We start from the raw sequence: 20,000 nt of genomic DNA on the forward strand, positions 1-20,000 counted from the left end.
AAGCTCACTGTAATGACAAGACTCTGCTGGGCACACTTACTGCGCCCGGATGTTGTTCGACAAGAAATAGTTTCAGTACATAACTCAAATCACAAATTGTTGCTTTCACATTTCTCTTTGGCTGCTTGCAAGGCTTGATTGAACATCTGCCACTTCACACTGAGGTCATCAGGGGGTCTGACAGGGCAGCATGGTTTAACACTAATGGCTCAGTGTTTCAACTTTGTGGCTTCACAGTAAGAGGTATCCCCAGGATCAATCCAATGGCCTTTAAACTAAATTGGCAAATTAGATTGATGATGTATTAATAACAGTAATATTCTACAGCCACACTAGCAGCTGTGGTTTGAGCTAAATACATGCTAAGATATTCAAAATGACAACATTGACACGCTAATGTTTAGCAGGTATAATGTTTACCATCTTAGTGTAAGGTAGCATGTTAACATTTGCTAATTATTAGTAAACACAAAGTACAGGTCAAACTGTCATTTTGGCACTATATGAAAAATCAAGAGATCATCAAACTTGTGAGAATGAAAGCTGTGCACATTTGCTTGCAGTTTCATGGCATGTGTTTACAGTCAGTGCTGTTCAGCACTGCAAATTTGACCCTGATAGTTCCTGAGTTATCAAACACCACTACCACCAGAGCACAAACTTTTTTGGGGGTTAAAAACTCTGACCCAGGACCTAAAACTGTGACTAGATTCATGCAGTAAAAAATGCAGTTAAAGTACTTGAGTTCCTAAAAAGGTTTCGGAAAAAATTCCTGGGATCAAAAAGGGCCAATAGTTAAATCTATTACTCCTGTGATGTACATTCAGTTTGTACAGAGTTTGTGCTTGTACATTGATTCCTGTTTAGTACATGCAGGGATGGGCTCCATGCCCCTTTAGAGGGGATAAACAGATAAAGAAAATAAATCATTGAATGAGTCCAAGACATTGCCAACTCTAAATTTAAATAATCCAGGACCATAGAGAATTATTAAAGCTATTGCAGGACTTTTCACATTAGTTAGTGGCAAGAATTTGTCAAGGTTAGTCCAGATGTGCGCTCACTGGCCTGAATTTGAATGGACTTCTTCAACACTAGCAGGGCTGAGCTGCAGACGGCCGGTTTGAATTTTGGAATTTATATATCACAGCTTTCAGCTTTATGACATGAGGAAGATGTAGACATGCTTGGGAAAAAAGAGATGTTCAGTAGAGAACAGGCTGAAATGTAGACATAAGTAGAAAGAAAAAAGAAAGAAAAAGAGATACGTGAAACTACAAATGCTTATTGAAAGTATAACTCCAACTGCATGGGACACATCAGTGCTGAGGGGCAGAGCAGGCAGATCAATGAAGGGACAGCTGATCAACTGCTTCTCAACCTGCCTTGATTAATATTTGATATCTGAACTAAGACTGAGCCCATGGAGGGAGAGAGAGAGAGAGACAGAGAGAGAGAGAGAGAGAGATGAGAACAGAGAGGTAGAGTCACTGATTGATATAGACAGCAAGAGATATCTCCAGGCTTTGCAGACTTGATTGCAATCGGACAGAGATAAAGGGGATAAAAAGAGATGAAGAAGTGTAGAGAAGCATTTTTCTGAGGGGGTTGAATTGCATTGATAAATAGTATTTGCTTGGCAAAATTGCAATAGCAGCTCACAAATACATTCATTACATTTTTTACACTTTCTTTGCAACAGCTACTCAGAAAGGAGAAAGAGTACATTTGTTGGACAAGGCTGGATTACCAACCAAATCCCCAGGAGCCCCAAAAGCCTTAGGTTCACTGTGTGGAGATTGGATTTTGACAATATGCTTAATTGTAACTTTGTTTGGGATTATGTGAACGTACTACTATAGCATAATATCAACTGGCATGATAGTGTCCTTAAGGTGGATCCTGCTTTATTAACTGATGTTGACGACTGTCTTAAAGAGGGTCCCTCTGTCAAAATCTAGTTTTAAGACCTTTTAATATTTTAGATGTTGTTGTGCATACATGGTGCATATTCCTAAATTAATTTGTGTTTAAAAGTTATAATATGTAATTATTCCATATTAAAATGTCTAAAAACAACTAGACCTATGTTATATATTTTGCTGAGTTGTGTACTTACATTATCCCAAATGTTCCAACAATTTTCAAACCCAGAGAAATCTGTAATTTAATCAAAGTAACAGACCGTTTCATTTGGTCGCATGTCAATGGCATCATACCTCCTCTACCAATGAGTACACACGCTCAAGATGCATACGGCGGCGCTGTGTTTGTCCGCTACAATGGCGTCTACCAAAGAGTAACTCACACACATACAAGACAATACATCAGCGTTGTGGTTGTTCCACAGAAACTGTTATAAATGGACTTTTATTCAGTTTTAAGCCACATTTTCATGATAAATTTAGGTCGCTTTTCACTATATCTTTTAGCCGGAAGAAGGATTTTAGTCATTAACCGTCTGGATCTTTAGTTATCAGAGAAATAAACCGGGCAAACGTTAGCAGCAGCTCGGCTAACAGCACCTCCAGGAAGTCCGGTAGTCACCAAACATCATCAGAGAAATATTGATTTTTTAGGTGAAACAGCTTTAATTAGTATTTTCATCGATTTTAATCTGCGTGTACGTTTGTTTTGGAGAGGAGGAGACCTCTGCGGATGATTCGGCTCCCGGGAGAAACCGGCTGAACGTCTGGATCAAAAGTTATAAGAGAAATAAACCGAACAAGTGTTAGCAGCAGCTTGGCTAACAGCCCGTACCGGATGTCCGGTGGTCGCCGTACATCGTCGGAGAAACACTGATTTTTTAGGTGAATCAGCCTTATTCAGTGTTTTTACCTGTAATGTCCGGGTCCGTTTGTTCTGGAGAGAAGGAGACCTCTGCGGCTCCCGGTAAAAACATCCCGAGTGATTAACACTGGAGTAATCCTATCCCGGTGAAGCTGGTTATTTAACACATGGATGTATAAAGAGAACTGGATACAGCGTCAGAGACGGGGCCCCGCTCATTCCTATGAAAGTTGCTCATTGGCGCATGAAGCAATAAAAAATCGACTTCCCGGTATGAAAGTGTCCGGATCTTCCGCACTGTGCGGCTCATAGAGCATGCGCACTAGTGACTTTCGCTCGTTCTCTTTATAAATCCATGATTTAACAACGAAGACAAAAACTCCCATGATCCCTTGCTACTTCACAACGTCATCACACTCCGTCTTTTGTTATTCTTTTGATTGAGAGACCCCTAGTGGCTGAAATTACATATTGTGCGTTTAATTAGATTACCAGACCTCTGTAGCCCGCTCCTCATCTCTGTTTGAGGCTAGCAGCTCCAGGCTGCATTAGCTGCTACTAGCATAACACACCTGAATCTCAGACCGAACTGTCGCAATCAAGTTGCATTGTGGGTAACGTAGGCACCAGGTTTTGAAAAGGAAGAAGAATGCATGGAATATAAACGACAATATCTCTGGTTCTGCTGCATTGATTTTGATTCTTTTTACAGAATTGTCCCTCCTTGGTCTGACAATGTTACAGAAGCACAATGCTAAATAAGTACTATTTCACGACCGAAAACAGTCCTGCGTTATAAAATATGCATGGCACACTGCACCAAAACTGCACAATAGTTTATAATATTATGAGAAAGCTCTGCAATGCTCTGAAAAGTTATTACTCTGGCTATTATTTTATCTTTCTTTGCGAGGTAAAAAGTAGAAATATGGCACAAAGTAACCGAGAGTGTATGCTTGCTCATATTTCGGCTAGCAGCTGTCAGTTTAATACATTAATTTTGGTGCACTCAGTGAGTATTTATAGCACTAGGATGGTGTATGTGGGATTGACTCAAACTAAACTACAGTAGCTGTGTTTTTGATAATAAAGGAATATGCAACCCAGTGCAACAGTGCGGCTTATTTTGCATTTTTAATAGTTTTTGGACAACAGTGGAGGTCTGAGATACAGAATAATAAGCAATATCAGGCTGTGGATACACAGACAATACTTGTTAATACATCAATATATTCATGGTTTTAATCTTTTAATGGGATTTGTTTACAAGAAAAGTATAGACTATCGCTAGCCTTATCTGTTGAACATGACCTAAATAGGAAATCCTATATATGTTTGTCTATTTCTTGAACTCCATCAAACACATTTCTTATTAAATTGTATCAGATTGTCTTTATTGGCTTGAGTGTAATAGGCAAAAGTATTTCTTATGTGCTTATATTTTTATTTTAATCCAGAGATCAATGTGGGAATGTATATTCAAGAAACAAAACTATATCAATCAAATTTAAGTAAGCAATATACAATGATACAGTACAATGTGATTTATGTTGTTGTTCTGAAAGATGTTACCCATTTGCTGCCCTTTGTGAGGTGTTTACATTTATTATTATTGTTTGGGAAACTCAAAGAGACTATCTTCTTTTTTAATGTCTTTGATTTGTTTTCTCAGAGATGCCAGACAGCTCACATTTCCCCCTCTTATATTCCACTGGCACTTTGAAATTCATCTGCACTTATTAAAAGGATTTTCTGTGAGTAGATTTTTATCACAACAACATAAAGATGTGTATGCTGGATTCTTCTTTCTCTCGACGTGATATACACTGTGATGACTGTTAAGGCATGCCACATGCAATTGCTGCATCTGCCATATATGCTGTAAGCTGCTTGTAGTTCTATTGCTGTGATATCTTTGTAAAAATCTAACTCCAGATAAGTAAAACAGAACTCTGGAAATCTGCCTGGGCTGATACTGCTGTTCATTTTATTATTCTATACACCTCAGAGCTGCCAGCTAGCATTGCTGGGAGGGTTTTTTTTTCACTGAAAGCCCTATATATATATATATATATATATATATATATATATATATATATATATATATATGTGTGTGTGTGTGTGTGTGTGTGTGTGTGTGTGTGTGTGTGTGTGTGTGTGTGTGAAAGCTCATTTGGATGTTAAATTACCTTGTACTGCAAAACTGTATTGAATGCCTTCATACTGTATGTCTCTGTCTATAATGTCTACATTGGTTTGTATCATACTTAAAGGACAGGGACTATTTTGTGTCTATAGATAATTACACATCTGAGAGGACAAAAATTACATGTGGAGTTCCCCAAGGCTCCATTCTGGGGCCTCTTATGTTCAACAACTATAGGGTCTCACTCGCTCAGATTATGGAAAACGACAAAATATGTTAATATAATAAATATAATAACTATGCAGACGACATACAAATTTACATGACAATATTACTCGGGGACTATAATCCCATACAAGCACTGAGTAAGTGTATTGAAAAAAATCAACAATTGGATGTGCCAGAATTTTCTCGTTTTCTCAATCTGAAATCTTGTGATAGTTAAGTTGTTGTCAAAATTAGTTAAATATTCAGCCATGACTTTGGAAATCTTTTAGATAACTCTAAGCAACGCTTTCTGTACACTAACACAACAAACTCCTCCCGATGCTCCTCTCTCCAACTCCATCATGGCTGAATATTTATCTGATTTTGACCATTACAAAAATTGTTTCAATTTCAAAAATTGTTGTCCCCATTAGTCACTCAGACACAAAACAATGGGAAAATAGGGTCCAGGTTGAAAAATACTGAAGTTTCCCTTTAAGAATGTATTGAGAATTAAAGGACTTATGTCTCAGCAGGATTTGGAAAAACTTGTCCATGCATATATCTTCAGTAGACTCGACTACTTTAATGGTGTCTTTACAGGTCTCTCTAAAAAATCGATCAGTCAGCTGCAGCTGATTCAGAACGCTGCTGCTCAAGTCCTCACTAAGACCAAAAAAGTGTATCATATTACTCCAGTTCTGAGGTCTTTACCCTGGCTTCCTGTTTGTCAAAAAAATGATTTTAAAATACTGCTGTTGGTTTGTAAAGCACTGAATGGTTTAGGGCCAAAATACATTTCTGATCTGCTGCTACGTTATGAACCATCCAGACCTCTCAGGTCATCTGGGACAGGTCTGCTTTCTGTCCCCAGAGTCAAAACTAAACATGGAGAGGCAGCGTTCAGGTTTTATGCTCCACATACCTGGAACAAACTCCCAGAAAACTGCAGGTCTGCTGCAACTCTCAGTTCTTTTAAATCAAGGCTGAAATCTTTTCTGTTTGCCGTCACCTTTTACTAAATCAAATTTGAGACTTTTGACTAATACCTTGCACTGCGCTGTAGCTTTTATTCTCCTGCTTTATCTGTCTTACCTTTTACCCCTTTATATTATATTTATTTTGTATTTAACTATTTTTAATTGTATTTAAATGTCTTTTTATAATGTGTTTCTTACATGATGCCTTTTATGTTTTATATAAAGCACTTTGAATTGCCTTGTTGAAATGTGCTATATAAATAAACTTGCCTTGCCTATAATAGACAGTTATGTTCAAGAGGGTTACTGCAATGAGTAGGCGTCCTTCTCTGGGAACCATGAACATCCACAACAAAGTTTGTAATACAGTCATTACATATCTTGAAAGTTTACATTTCTGGCCTCAGAATAGAAAGGGTTAATCCTCTAGGGAGCATGAATATGCTCAATAATTTCATGACAATGGTACAAGATTTTGACATTTCTTGTGTACAGGTAGAAATTTTGACCAGTGCTATAGTGATGGTTAAAAGGTCATCAAAATCATTAGGACTGCTCTGGGGAACATGAATATTTGCCAACAAGTTCATGGCAATCTGACCACTAGTTGTCAAATTACTGAGCAGATGGATGGACCAACACACATCACCACCCATAGGTTCTGCCACTACCAGGGCAAAAAGGTCATGAAAGATATCAAATGAGAAACCTTTATGATAATGGCTTTGGTTAAATCTTGTTTTCTATTGTTAAGAGTGATCAGATGAGCTTGAAGGTAAATGTCAATTTTGTTTGCATATCTATCAAATCAAGTTCCTGATCAAAGCAAGGCTTTCCGCCCGAAGAGACTTACTCTAAATTGCACATTTGGTTTAATTTGAAACAAATCAAATGATCAAACGAGCAGCAGCATACTGTGTTTCACACCAGACTAAGCAAAACAATCCACCAGTCAACCCGAAAATTCACTCCTGAAATGTTTGAAGCTGGTAAATTGATTCCACAAAAAGAGTATGATGTGTGACACACTGAAACACAAAATTTGAACTGCTACACATGTTGGCTTCATACCTCTGTCACTCATGAGGACTAACTGCTCATCTCTGTTACAGTCATCAGACAATACATCAACATCGGCTCCTGAGGCATCACTGAAGCCAGTTAACAATCCTCCATGGCTCATTTTGTCTTTACACAGTTTATATTAAAAAAAACATAGTTGTTGTATCCAGTGTTTATGTCCAAGCAAAAATCCAAGCTCCTCGTCCATAGCTCATACAGAGTACCATGGAATAGATTAACTGATTCAAAAAAGAAATAATGTAAAATAACAGTAGTAATCTACGTGGCCTGAGCCTTATGATTATTTTTCAGAAACAAACTCCGTGAAACATTTCAGAGGTTCATAAAAACATTTGGATCTTTTGATATTTGGTTTGCTAGAAGTCCCCAAAGCTGTCCCACAATAACAATGTGCAAACACATCATCATACACTTTTGGCAAATGATAAAATGGTAAATGAACTGCACTAACATTTTGCCTTTCTAGTCTTCCGACTACTCAAAGCACTTCTACACTACAAGCCACATTTCCCCATTCACACATACACTCATACACCGATGGCAGCAAGCTACCACGCAGGGTGTTGGCGCAGGTTGTTGGGGTTCAGTATCTTGCCCAAGGACACTTCAACATGTTGAGCTGGGAATACAACCGCCAATCATCTGATTAGGGGACAACCTGCTCTCCCTCCTGAGCCATAGCCAACTTGTAAAGTCAAAATGAATAGTGGAGCCTCCAAGACACAAATACACAAGGCTGCATTGGGTGCACCCTGACATGAACATATGCTTTCAAATGACCCACAGGACTTGCCTAAAGGTAAATATACCATATTCAAGAGGACTGTCTCAAAATGGTAGCTGCCCAAGAAAATCATTGTTTCGAAGAGCCTGACAGCCAGGACAGTGTGTATGTGTCGTGACAACAGAATGAAAATTGGCTGCACTTGAAAACATACAGTACTTGACATGCAACACAAATGTGGGATTCATGTGGGATTATTATGAAGTATTTCATGTTTCACTTTTAAAAGAGAAAAGGGACAATGTTTTGGGGGAAACCATCCTGCAGAAAAAGTCTGATAAAGAGTTCATTATCTTCAAAAAGTACCCAGAAGCAGGAGTTGGAAAAGGGAGGATCATCTTAAAATCATGCCAATATGGTACATGTTAGCTACTGATTCAACCAGCTAGTGAATGAATGAAAAATTTGCTGACAGCAAGCAGCAGCACTTGAGGTGCTCCCAGTGCATGGGCTATGAGGATTAACAGTTAGATATGTCAGGATGTCAGACTGTCTCTATGAACCTTTGCTGTTCTACCAACTCTACCAGTATTTGTGCCTTAGTTTGTTCGAGCCTAGGCGTTGTTTACATTTGTGCGTGTAGTGAACAAACAGCTGCGTGGAGCAGCGAGAACACAGTGACGCCCCGCTGACAGCACAGTGTTCAGAGGAGGCACAGACAACGTGATGTCTGCGAGTCTTTGGGAAAAAAGAATGCGGATGGCATCCAGATACATCCATACACACACATACACAACCTTAACATAACCCTAAACTTACGTTAACTTTAAACCACGTCTTCACCCTAAAATGAATGATTTACATTGAGGGGACTTTCTTCTTGTCCCCGTAAGGGAGATGAGTCCCCACAACATGACTGTGTAAACAGATTTACGTCCCCACAACATGAGAGATACCCGGACCTCACACACAGTGCACTGATCTATTCATGAGTCTGGTCGTGCAGAGGCTGGCAAGATCACTGCTGACTGGACTGAAATGCTGCTGATGCCTGCTGCTCACCTCACCTGACAAACAAATACACACACACACACGTATGCACACACACAGAGCAGTATCTCAGGGGAGCACATTCAAATTGATTAGACCTGCAGCTATTTTTCTTCAGGTGTCAATCTATCCCTGAGTGATGTACATTGCTCCCTGTGACCCCCCTCCCACCCCCCCAACCTGCTCTACATCCACACACACACACGCACGCACATACACGCACACACACACGCATCATATTGCAGTGAGTATTTTTTTAATATGATGCTATGGTAACTTTCACTATGGAAACTCTGGCCTCTCACGTGCCTCATCCACTTGAAAAACATATATGTAATGCTAATGATGGTACTCAGGGTGACGGGCCTAATTGCGTGAGAAACAAAAGTCCCATTGAGACCATGGAGACCGTTACATCATGTGTATATGTGTGTATGTGTGTGTGAGTGAGTGTGTGGTGTATTTGTGTGTGTATGTGTGTGAGGGGAGAGAGGGGGGTTTCTCATGTAATTCATTAAAAGAACAAAGAAGAGGGCAAATTAGTGAGTGCATGTTATGCATAAACTGTTTACAGTATATTCCTGCATGCATACTGTACTAATGTGTTTATGTGTGTGTGTGTGCGTGTATGTGTGGGACCAGAAGTGAACAACAACACCTTATAATTAGACCGGTCCAGGTCAGGTGACTCTTCACTGTGACTGGGAAACCTGCTGTACAGTACCTTTCCATTAACACCTCTGTGTGTGTGTGTTTTCCCAGTGCCTGTTATCTCTATGGGGGGGGGGGGGGGTTAGAGAGTAGAATGGAATGGAAATTAAAGTAAGACAGGAAAAAGATGAGAGCAAGTAAAAAGAAAGAAAGAAAGAAAGAAGGAAGGAAGGAAAGAAAGGCTTCAAATCAGCAGGTCCATCATTAGTGCAAGGCTTTAGGTAAGTGACTTAGAGGAGTGTGTAACTTGTGAAAAGGGAGAAAAGTGCACAGTGCCTCTTTGGGAAAGTTCATTGCACTTGTTAACATGAAAAGATAGCAAGAGAGAGATACAGAGAGAGGGGGAGGGTTCTTCATAAACTTAATTTTCCAGTCGTTTGAAGCCTCATTCTGAAGCGCTGAAGTTCCCCCCACACAGGACTCCTTTCCTCCTCCTCAGATGACAACTGTTTAAATTAAGGCTCATCTTTTATCCACACAGGAATGTTCCGCAAAGTTAAAATGAATGTGTTCTTCATATAAACTCTGTCAACCCAAGATGAGCCACGCTGACATCAGTGAGGCAGAATACCTACTGTTAATGAAATGTATAAACTCTTTTCCTCTACTGATTACTGATCATCGTTCTTATTCTGTTTTACATGATAGTTTTATTTGAGAAGGATTTCTGAAGGGTTTTGTAACAACTTTAAGAAAAGTAACATATAAATGAAGTTATTATGAAAGTAGCCATGGTGAAGGTTTGATAAGAAAGATCTTTTCTCTCATGTTTTGCCTTCATCCCACTTCGGTATTTCTGCTGCATCTTCACAAATTCTGACTTCAACATGCAACATAGAACAGAGTACAACTTTATTTCCCACCTTTAGCTCACCAGAGCATGAAAGCAACACAACACATGTAACAACTATCACAACAAAACTAGAAGAATAAACATATACATACACAAATAAAATATTAAATCATAAAATAAAACGATTTGAGGCTTACTTAAAAATATATTTGGTAGCCAAAGACATCTTACAATACCTACAAGTTCAATCTCAAACTGAGGAGATAAAGGGTGACAGCTGTCTGTCAGGATCCTACAAGGCTTTATCTCTCATCCTGAAGCCACTCATCTGGGGTTTCCCAATTATTTTACCAGCCATGACAACTACTCTAGCCAGCTAACTCCTAAGCCTACTTTCCAGGTGACCAAACCATGATGTCAAGTGCGATGTAAAACACCCTCAGAGTTTTATTTAACTATTTCTAAGACTGACTGTGATTTTAGATAAGGGGCCAGTTTGCTTAAACAGAAGTGCTTGTTGGATGATCGAACAGTGTCTGACTGATTATGATTCCTTTGATTACATCTAATAAACCAAAGTTTTATTCATGTTATACTATTGATCCAATCACACGGCACCAGCAGCATATAAATTTATTTATTTTCCATTACCTTTTTTTGGTTTAAGTTGCTAGTTACTTTTCAGCTCCAGATTTTATGTATGTAAAATCATAAAATTTTAAGATTTATTGCTATAAAACTGCCCAAATATTTGTGGAATAGTTTCACTTGAATCAATATGACAATGCATATTGTTCTCTCTTCCCTCGTTTCCTGTCATCCCTCTCACTACCTGATAAATGCACTCCCCAAAAACAAAACAAAAAAAAACATTACAATGCTGCCTACACTTGAACACATTAACAGTTTAATGCTTCCAAAGGAGTCATTTCTCAATGTGAGTGATATAACTTAGATACATAAATACATTTACAGCCTTCACCTTTACATCAGTTCCTCTTTCTGTCAACGTGTGTCATTGGTTCTTGTGTTCCTGCTGTGGTTTATGTGGTTTATGGTTTAATTGCTCAAATTTGGAAAAACAAAACAAAACATGCACTTATGTAATTGTTAGAGTTGTTAGTTATAAGAGCTTCAGGTTCACTGATGAAGGGAGACAACTTCCTGCATTTTTTCTTCCGTGCAGAAGCGTTCTGTTTACCAAACCCATAGAAACTATGTGAACACTTGTGAATATTTAAACACATCGATATGCAAATTTTATGTATAGTCATAAAAGCATTTATTATGTCACGCCTCAACAGCTGCCCAGAAAACCTTGATCAAACATTACACCAGCTTTAGCTAAGTGTTACTTATACTGTAGGACTGATTTTAAAAAGTTACTCTTGCATTACATGGTCACTCCCCTCTGTACTTAGAGCTGCTGTGGCGTCTGACCCCTGGATGGACCATGAGCTCTTTAAAGCAGAAACTTCTGGCTGTTCCAAGGTCAAGAAAATGGAAAACTCAAGTGTTGTTGCTCCTCAACTCTGAAGTCTCCAAATCTGCCCACATCTTTAAAAAGCATCTAAAACACTTTTTGTCTTCTTTGGCTTTCTCTTTACTTACCCTCATTGTTCCCTTCATTCTGCCTGTTTTATACATTGTGTCTGTCTCTTTTATCTCTCTCTTTCCCCTTTTCATCTTCATGTAAAGCACTTTGTAACTTCTGTTTCGAAAAGTGATATATAAATAAAGTTTTCTTGCTTGTTTACCATGAATATAAGTCCACACATGCTGGCACAAGGGTAATTGGACTTACATGCACACACACACACACAATCCAAATGAAAGCCGGCAACATGTATGATTCTGTGACAGGCAGTATTGTCTCTGTACAGGCGGTCGATGAAACCATTTACACTGTGGTTTCATCACAGCAAGTCAATCCACACACACACACACACACACACACGTATCACTGTGCATCCATGTTTTCACATCGTCTAATAAGCTGAATGGCAACTCTGCACAAACACAAGATGCTGAAAAAAACTTCACACCTTGAAAAATCGATTCCTGTGCTGCAGACTACCACAGACTGATTTTTAAATTAGTGATTAACACTATAGTAACAATAAATTGGAAGATACTGTGATGACCTCGCTGCTTGTTAATGTTAGACAGCATCAACATTGAACAGTGTACATATGTACTAGAGCTCCTACCAAAAATCAAATCAAATATTGCTTACAATAGCTGAAAATCTTCCCTTTACCCTACTTTCCCTCTTTCCACCAGAAATATTATTAGTACTGTAAACAGCAGGAAGAATTTCTTTCTCACAACTGGGCCAATGTTGTATTTATACCAACAAGCTGTCAGCACAACTCTGTGCAAGTTACTGCGCTGGCAGACAGATCCAGCTCTGATCTTAATATGTCTGGTGCATTAGATAGTTGGCAGGAGCGAGACGTTTAATACCAACAAGGCAGACGAGCACAACTTTCCTTCTAAAGCAGAGATGAAATGAAATGAGTCTCAGAGTTTACACAGGGCTTTTAAGTCTGATAAGGCTTGTGATCACTGATTAAATTGGCTTTAATAGCAGGGAGGTCTGAGCATGTGTGTGTGTGTGTGTGTGTGTGAGTGTGTGTGTGTTCCCTGGTTTGATATAAATTGGTCAAATTGGAGCTTGTAGCCGTATTTACATCTCTCTTCCCTCGCTGCAGTCCATGGCAGGTGCTCGGAAAGTATTTGAAAGAAAAAGTTAAAAACTTGTCTTTTATCTCTGGTATCCATCCTCTCCCCTCTTCACTCAGTAAGCAGATGCTTTCTCTCCTTCTCTCCACCTCTGGATGAACTTGGAGCTCTACTGAAGGTAAAGGACAAAACAAGGAAGCATAGGAGACAGTTTTTGGCCCCTGCTGGCTGGCGCCTTGTGACTGCAGGTGCATTAATATTCATCGATATATCACACATCTGAGGTCACAGCTGGAGTTTATCCTAGGAACAGCCAGAACACACAGGCTCCGTTCACCCTGCAGTGAAATATGGCTGTTTCTCCTCATTCTCCTCATGGGACACTTAAATCCTTTACACATGCTAATGAGCCAGAGTTACAACCTACTCTACTATCAGGGCTAACATGAAGTGCTGATTCAGATGATCTCTGCAGTACGCATCAGAGGAGCTCTGGACCAGTAGCTTAACACTATAATATGATGTTGTGACATGATATGACATAAGCGCAACAATCAAAGTCATTTTCACTCACTGTATATGTGGAGAGTACATCAACTGAATGCCAAAGAAAGTTAAAGTAAGACATTACAATGAGCCATTTGCTGTCTTTTGTCTAAAATAAATGTTGCTATGGTTACAGCATGCGATGGTCACGCTCAATACTCTATGTCAGCAGAACATCCGCTTCCACTTTGTATGCTGTTGTAGTTGTTCCTTTGTGCTCCACGGCAACATTTCCTCAAAAAAATCAATTCCACTCTACACCAGGTATGAACTCAGACCTGCTCCACTTTAAGCATCTCTTGTTCACTAAACTAGCATATACAAACAGGTACATTACCATTACTGCAAAAAGCCACTCCCACTGGGTCCCAGCAGCATGTAGCTAACAAGAGGAACCTAAACCACCAATATCCACACCGCTATACCTTCAATCTTGTTACATATGCAGGCACACAGCAGGTGGTTGCTGCTGTCCACTCTGTAGAGTAAATGAGGGCCGCTCACTGCTTCTCTAGACTCTGAGTCTGTGTAAAAACTGACAGCTTTACTTCACTTAATTGATGTTATGCTGCTGTCAGTCGATATTTTCTGTGACAGGCTGATATCTTCATTGCTTCATGGCTTGTCACAACCTCTTTCTGGTCCGCTATGCTGCTGCTCTCACTGGCAACTTGAAACTCTGCTTTGCTGGTATTTGGCACTAGTTGTGTAAAGTAGGTGTTATTCACAGTTATCACAGGAGAGACTGGCTAAAAGAACTGACTCTGTTGGAACAACAGTGCTCATATCACTCTGATCTGCTGTGTAACATACAGCAATGTCTTTTTATTCACTTTCATACAGTTGTTGTTAGTCACTCCCAACAAACGAACATCTTTCTTCCACTGCCACCAACTCAATTAACCGCTTCAATCCGGGCTCATACTGTTGGACGGCGTTCAGGCCGACGTCAGCTCTGTGTGAAAAAGCAGTCCTCTCATTCGTTTGAATGGGGGCAGTGCATTGATGTTGAAACATAACGCAGGTTCCCTGTGGCCAAAGACAAGTTGATAGATCCAGATATTGGCAATAGAAACATCCAGCTGAAATGTGTTCTTGCAATAACAAGGCGTGGCATAAATTCAGCAGAGCACTGAAATTGTGGTTGCATTAGCTTGTTGGCATCAGTATTCATTCATACTTCACTATCATTGGTTCATTCCCTGGCTACCAGCTTATCTATCTATCTATCTATCTATCTATCTATCTATCTATCTATCTATCTATCTATCTATCTATCTGTGTATTAATTCATTATGTTCAAAGAATTTTTTCATACAGAGAATAACTTCAGAAAGTCATTAAATTTCAATGAAGCAGCTTCACAAAGTGTCTCTTAATGACGTCACTGACAAGAGTTTCTGGTCCCTTTCTCACAGAAAAGATAAAATTGCTGTATTTACAAATGCAGCGCTCTGGGTCTCTCAGCCATTAACACTGCACTCACTGTGCTGCATTAACACTGCAACATCTTCCAAACCCTCTGCTTTTACTCCATGCTCCTCTCAGTTCACCAGGCAAATCTGCCGCACTGAGGTCGTGTCCATCCTCCCTGTTCCAAAGAACATTAGGATGCCATTCAACAGAGTGAAATGACTGCAGCGCAGTGCTGTAGAGATCACTCAGGTGACTGCATGTTGCTGATGGGTGTACTATGTCTCCACCAGGCGATACACTATATGTCTGTGGCATTCAGATCAATAAGTGTGAGTTAACTGCTGGAGCAAGAGGTGGAAGGAAAAGCCTCAAGTACAGTAGTTCTCTGTTTTTATCTTTTCTTTTGTTCATTCAAAAAACTGTTGATGTGTTCAGTTATGTCCTTACCAATTCATGTGCTTGTTTTTTGTTTTATCTATTCTTTAATTCATGTGCATACTCATATTTGCATTTATTTATTCATTCATTCAAAACAACAAAATCCTGTACTGTGTATCTTACTAACTATCACTGGATGAAATCCCAGTTTGGTGTAGGATTTACTGAGGAATATCTGCGTAATAAGGCTCTGTCTTGGCTTTAAGTTGCTGGTGCATAGCCAATTACACTGACTGACTGCCAAACCTATATTGCCCACTGACAAACAAACATCGAGGCTGTGATTAAGGTGGGTTGAAGCCCAGACAGGAAGGCACCTCTGCTAACAAAGTTGGACAGATCAGAGGGAGTCTGAAATGAACACCAGCCGGTAGATTTTGGCATGTTGGCTTTCTCAATCAGCCACTTTGGCAGATAACCAACTAACAAGTTGACTAGTGGAAAAAGATAAATGATCAAAATGTGTTTAAATGATTGGAGGCAGTCATACATTTGGCTGATTTAATCTACAATTCCAGTATAGCCTGTGGACATGAGGTGCATTTCACTCCCGGATACATGTTAAAGCCATTTTTACACCCAACATGTTACTCAATTAACAACTATGCTCTCCATTACAATTAAGCAAATAACCACCTTCAGATCAATTTTGGCATCTGATTTTGATTTGGTTCGAGTCTTTTGATAAATAGTTCTAGTCACATTTTCGTCATTTGATTATTGTTAGTAGACATTTTAGTCTACATTCCATCACTGAAATTTTGGTCTACTTTTGGTTGTACATTTTAATTTTCATATCTTTTGAAGTATTTTGAAGCTATAGCTAAATGGAGCCTCTCGCTCACTGCTGTTCCTGCTCACTTGACATTATTGCAGCTACCTGTGCTCTTCACTGCCCAGTAGAGTTATTATTCAGTAACCTGTTCACTAAACTATCACTAAACACCTTTTTCATAAGTTTTTCTTTTTGCTAATTTGTGTTTATTGGGTAGCATTTTTCATATACAATCTAGATATTACACATATTTTTCTTCAAAACATAGGATAAGACAGATCTATGCTCCTCACCAAGTCGCTCCCATCATCCGACACTTGAATGAATACAATATACAATATGAACAAGAACAAAAACAGCAGGGATAAATCTGGAACAGTCAGATTGTATAATTACAGATTGTAATCACTTTGATACCTGCAACCTCACCACTCTCATTTCATAAACAGGTCTATGGTCGCCCCATAGAGATAAGAAGTGTTTCAGTGATGAAGGTGCTTACCTCCTGAATATTCAACACGTTCTCACTCCCAACTTGTCACATATCGAAGCTTGGTCAGGACCCCGTGGTGTCGCTTTTTAATGCACAGGGTACCCTTTTAGCGTCAATTTTCAACGCGCAGTATCACGGCAGTCACTGTTAAAAAATAATTATATTTTATGGTGTGACAACGCGGTGGTTAAGGTCTGGTTAGGTTTAGGCACAAAAACCACTTGGTTAGGGTTAGGGAAAGATCGTGGTTTGGGTTAAAATAAAAAATAAAATAAAAACGGCAAGGTGGTCTCGAACTGTGCTTTCTGCTGATTTCCAACTTTCTGCCAACAACATTGCAAGAACCCCTCCACCTCCTAATAAGAAAGTCAGTCAGCTTATATAGATGTCATGTGAAATACATCACTTCAGAAATGTTGATATGATATGTATTTTTGAAATATTAATATGCTCCGTATTACATTTGTTGAAATGTACATATTCAATGTATCTGTGGTTTGCAGAAATGTACAATGCCAACGTTTTATTCTGGCAACCAGGCTGAAATTTGTCACCTTATATAGACGTCATCGGTCTCATGGCGTCTATTTCAGATGTTGTGGGAGTTCAACAGAAGTCTATCAGACTACCCTGCACATTGAAAAATGATGTTAAAGGGATACCCAGTGCATTAAAAAGTGTCGCCACGGGGTCCTGACCAAGCTTCAATATGTGATGAGTTGGGAGTGAGAACGGGCTGGAATATTGAACCATCCATGGACACCTGGTTATGTTTTAAAATGGGGGAGTAAACTTGGAAAGATACATAATTGGCTAACCTCTAATCTCTTAGATTAAGTCAAGAAACAGCCACCTGCGCTAGTCTAGATCAGTTAGATCAAGGGTGCTATGAAAACCAAAAGTGCAACAAGAACGGTATATTATTGGGAATCACGAGAAAGTTTCAGAACGACAGAGACACAGAGTGTCCCCATAACCATAGTAACTCACTCTCACTCTTACCCACGTGCACATGGCGCAAGAGGAGAGATGCTGACTGAGATTACTCTGAGCAGCATGCATGGGAATAAATTGCAATATAATAGATTTATATTTATTTCTGGCTTTCCCCCTGATGGTCTGAATAACTCGCTGCTGCTCTGTCTTCTCTGTCCGTGCGCTGTCAGTGTCTTCTTTTGGTGCTACGACGTTATCAGTTATGACTTTGTTTTTCACTGTGTGAGAAAATGGACATGTTGCATGAGAGCATGTGAAAAGTGTCAATTGCGTGAGTCTCAAGGTCAGTGCTTGAGAGTTGGCAGCCCTGATCTTTTTTCCTTCCAAGAACCGATAATGTTGGAATAAAGACATAACATTACTGGAATGCCACAAGAGAGTTTTTGGGCAGCGGAGGTTACTGTTTTACCAATTAGGAGGACTCTGCAGATAGTTAAATAAGGTCGTTAAATAAGACTTTGCATTAAAACATTATCATTAGGTTAGTTCATGTGTCCAGTCCTCTGTTTTTCACATTATCATTTATTTTTTATTTGTTGCCAAAATTTGTCATACATTTTTTTGTCATAACTTGGTCGTCAAATATTTTTTGTCATAGTTTTCGTTGACTGCCTTAGAGACAATAAAACTTGTCACTGCTGCCATGCAACAGTATATTTACAGTATTCTTGATGTTTTTGCTCAGCCTGAAATACATTCCAGGTATTCCACAAATAAAACTTGGGGAGTAAAAAACTGAGTTTAGGAGGGTTTACCTTCCACTCAGTCCCCAGTGCTGCTTGATCTGCATCATCTCAGCAAGCTGAGTGGCACGTATCGTAGCCTTATAAAGTTGAACAGACTTTCTGCATTTTTGAAAATATTCAGAGTTATGTCGATGGATATGTATAAGACTCAGTTTGAACCGCCGCAGCACATGTGTACAGTGAATTCCTCCTGAGATAGACTCTGATGGGTACAACCTCACTCTCACACAAGACGATCTAACGGCTACAATCCTCTGAGTGGGAGCGACTGATGCACTTATCTGAGAAACAGAAAGAGAAAGAGAGAGCGAGAGAGGGGAAGCTGGAAAGAATTTTAAGAGAGAACAAAAAAAAAAAGGGAGAAAAGTTAGAGGGGGCTCTGGGGAAAGATGGGACGATGGAGTGAGGAAGAAAGGTTGGTGAGGAGAAAAAGAGGAGAGAGAGGGGTAGCGGTGATGGTGAAGAGGACACCTTGAGACAGAGAGAGAAGAGAAATAAATGATAGACGCTGAAGGGAGTGTGTGGTGGATAAAATGCAGCACTCAACTCAGGTGTAAGTTTTTTTATCTGTAAGTTAGTAATGCTGTGCTGGAAGGAAGGAAGAAAAGTGCAGAACGAGCATAAGACAGAGTGGGGAAAGAACTTGTGGAAAGTGGAAAGAAAGGAGAGAGATGGACAGGCAGATACAGAAAATGAGACAGAGACAAAGTTGTTCTGCTGTGGTAAATATCTGTCAATCTCTCCTGTAAAACAAAGAAAGCAGCGATGTGTTGCCATGATTGTTCTTGGTGATTTCCCTACTGGTCTCCCTCTCACACTCTCACACCATTGTAAGTGGCAGGCCTCCTCCAACGCACACACACACACACACAATCTGCCTCAGTTTCATTCCCCTCAGAGCAACAATGGACTGATTAAAAAGACCTTTGAACAAATGGCGTTTGTTGAGGAATGTCTGTTCACCTTTCAAAAAGGTGTGTGTGCGTGTGTGTGTGCATATGTGTGCGTTCTCCAGACATTTAAAAGCTTTCCATTCACACACACACACACACACACACACACACACACACACCTCAGTGACTGTTGCACCTCAGGAGGTGGAGGATCTAATCATTTTGGCAGGAAGCTTTTAACATCGGTGCCTTAGTTTTATTCAACCAACTCGCTCCCATCAGCCCTGTGCATGTCAGGACGGGGACTGACAATAAAACAAACGCACCCGATCACAGGAGACAGGAGAGGGGAGTCATGAGGAGAAGTTTTCTCCCAAAATCAAATGAAAGCGTCAGCTGCTTCTTGGAAAAAGTACATCTCGTCATGGAATATAGATGATGTTTTGAGCTTACAAGTAAAAACATTTTGGATTGAAAAAGATAAAACCTTCACTGATGCATTGCAGTCCCCACCTCATGAACCTCATG

The 20,000-nt window shown here is 39.6% G+C and overlaps 1 protein-coding gene across 2 annotated transcripts in view; it reads right to left on the bottom strand.

Annotated features, from left to right (window-relative positions):
- The window catches only part of nrn1la (neuritin 1-like a), a 99,366-nt gene that overhangs the window by 54,923 nt on the left and 24,443 nt on the right, over positions 1-20,000 (bottom strand). The window contains exon 1 of one of the 2 annotated variants that reach the window (XM_067588824.1): positions 2,839-2,918. The exons of the other annotated variant lie outside the window; for it this stretch is intronic. Within the exon in view, the coding sequence (XP_067444925.1) occupies positions 2,839-2,902 (64 nt within the window). The 5' untranslated portion in view covers positions 2,903-2,918. Of the gene's footprint in view, positions 1-2,838; positions 2,919-20,000 lie in introns of those variants that run through there. 2 annotated transcript variants of the gene reach the window in all.

Source organism: Thunnus thynnus, chromosome 5 (assembly GCF_963924715.1).
Source record: "Thunnus thynnus chromosome 5, fThuThy2.1, whole genome shotgun sequence".
Taxonomy (NCBI): domain Eukaryota; kingdom Metazoa; phylum Chordata; class Actinopteri; order Scombriformes; family Scombridae; genus Thunnus; species Thunnus thynnus.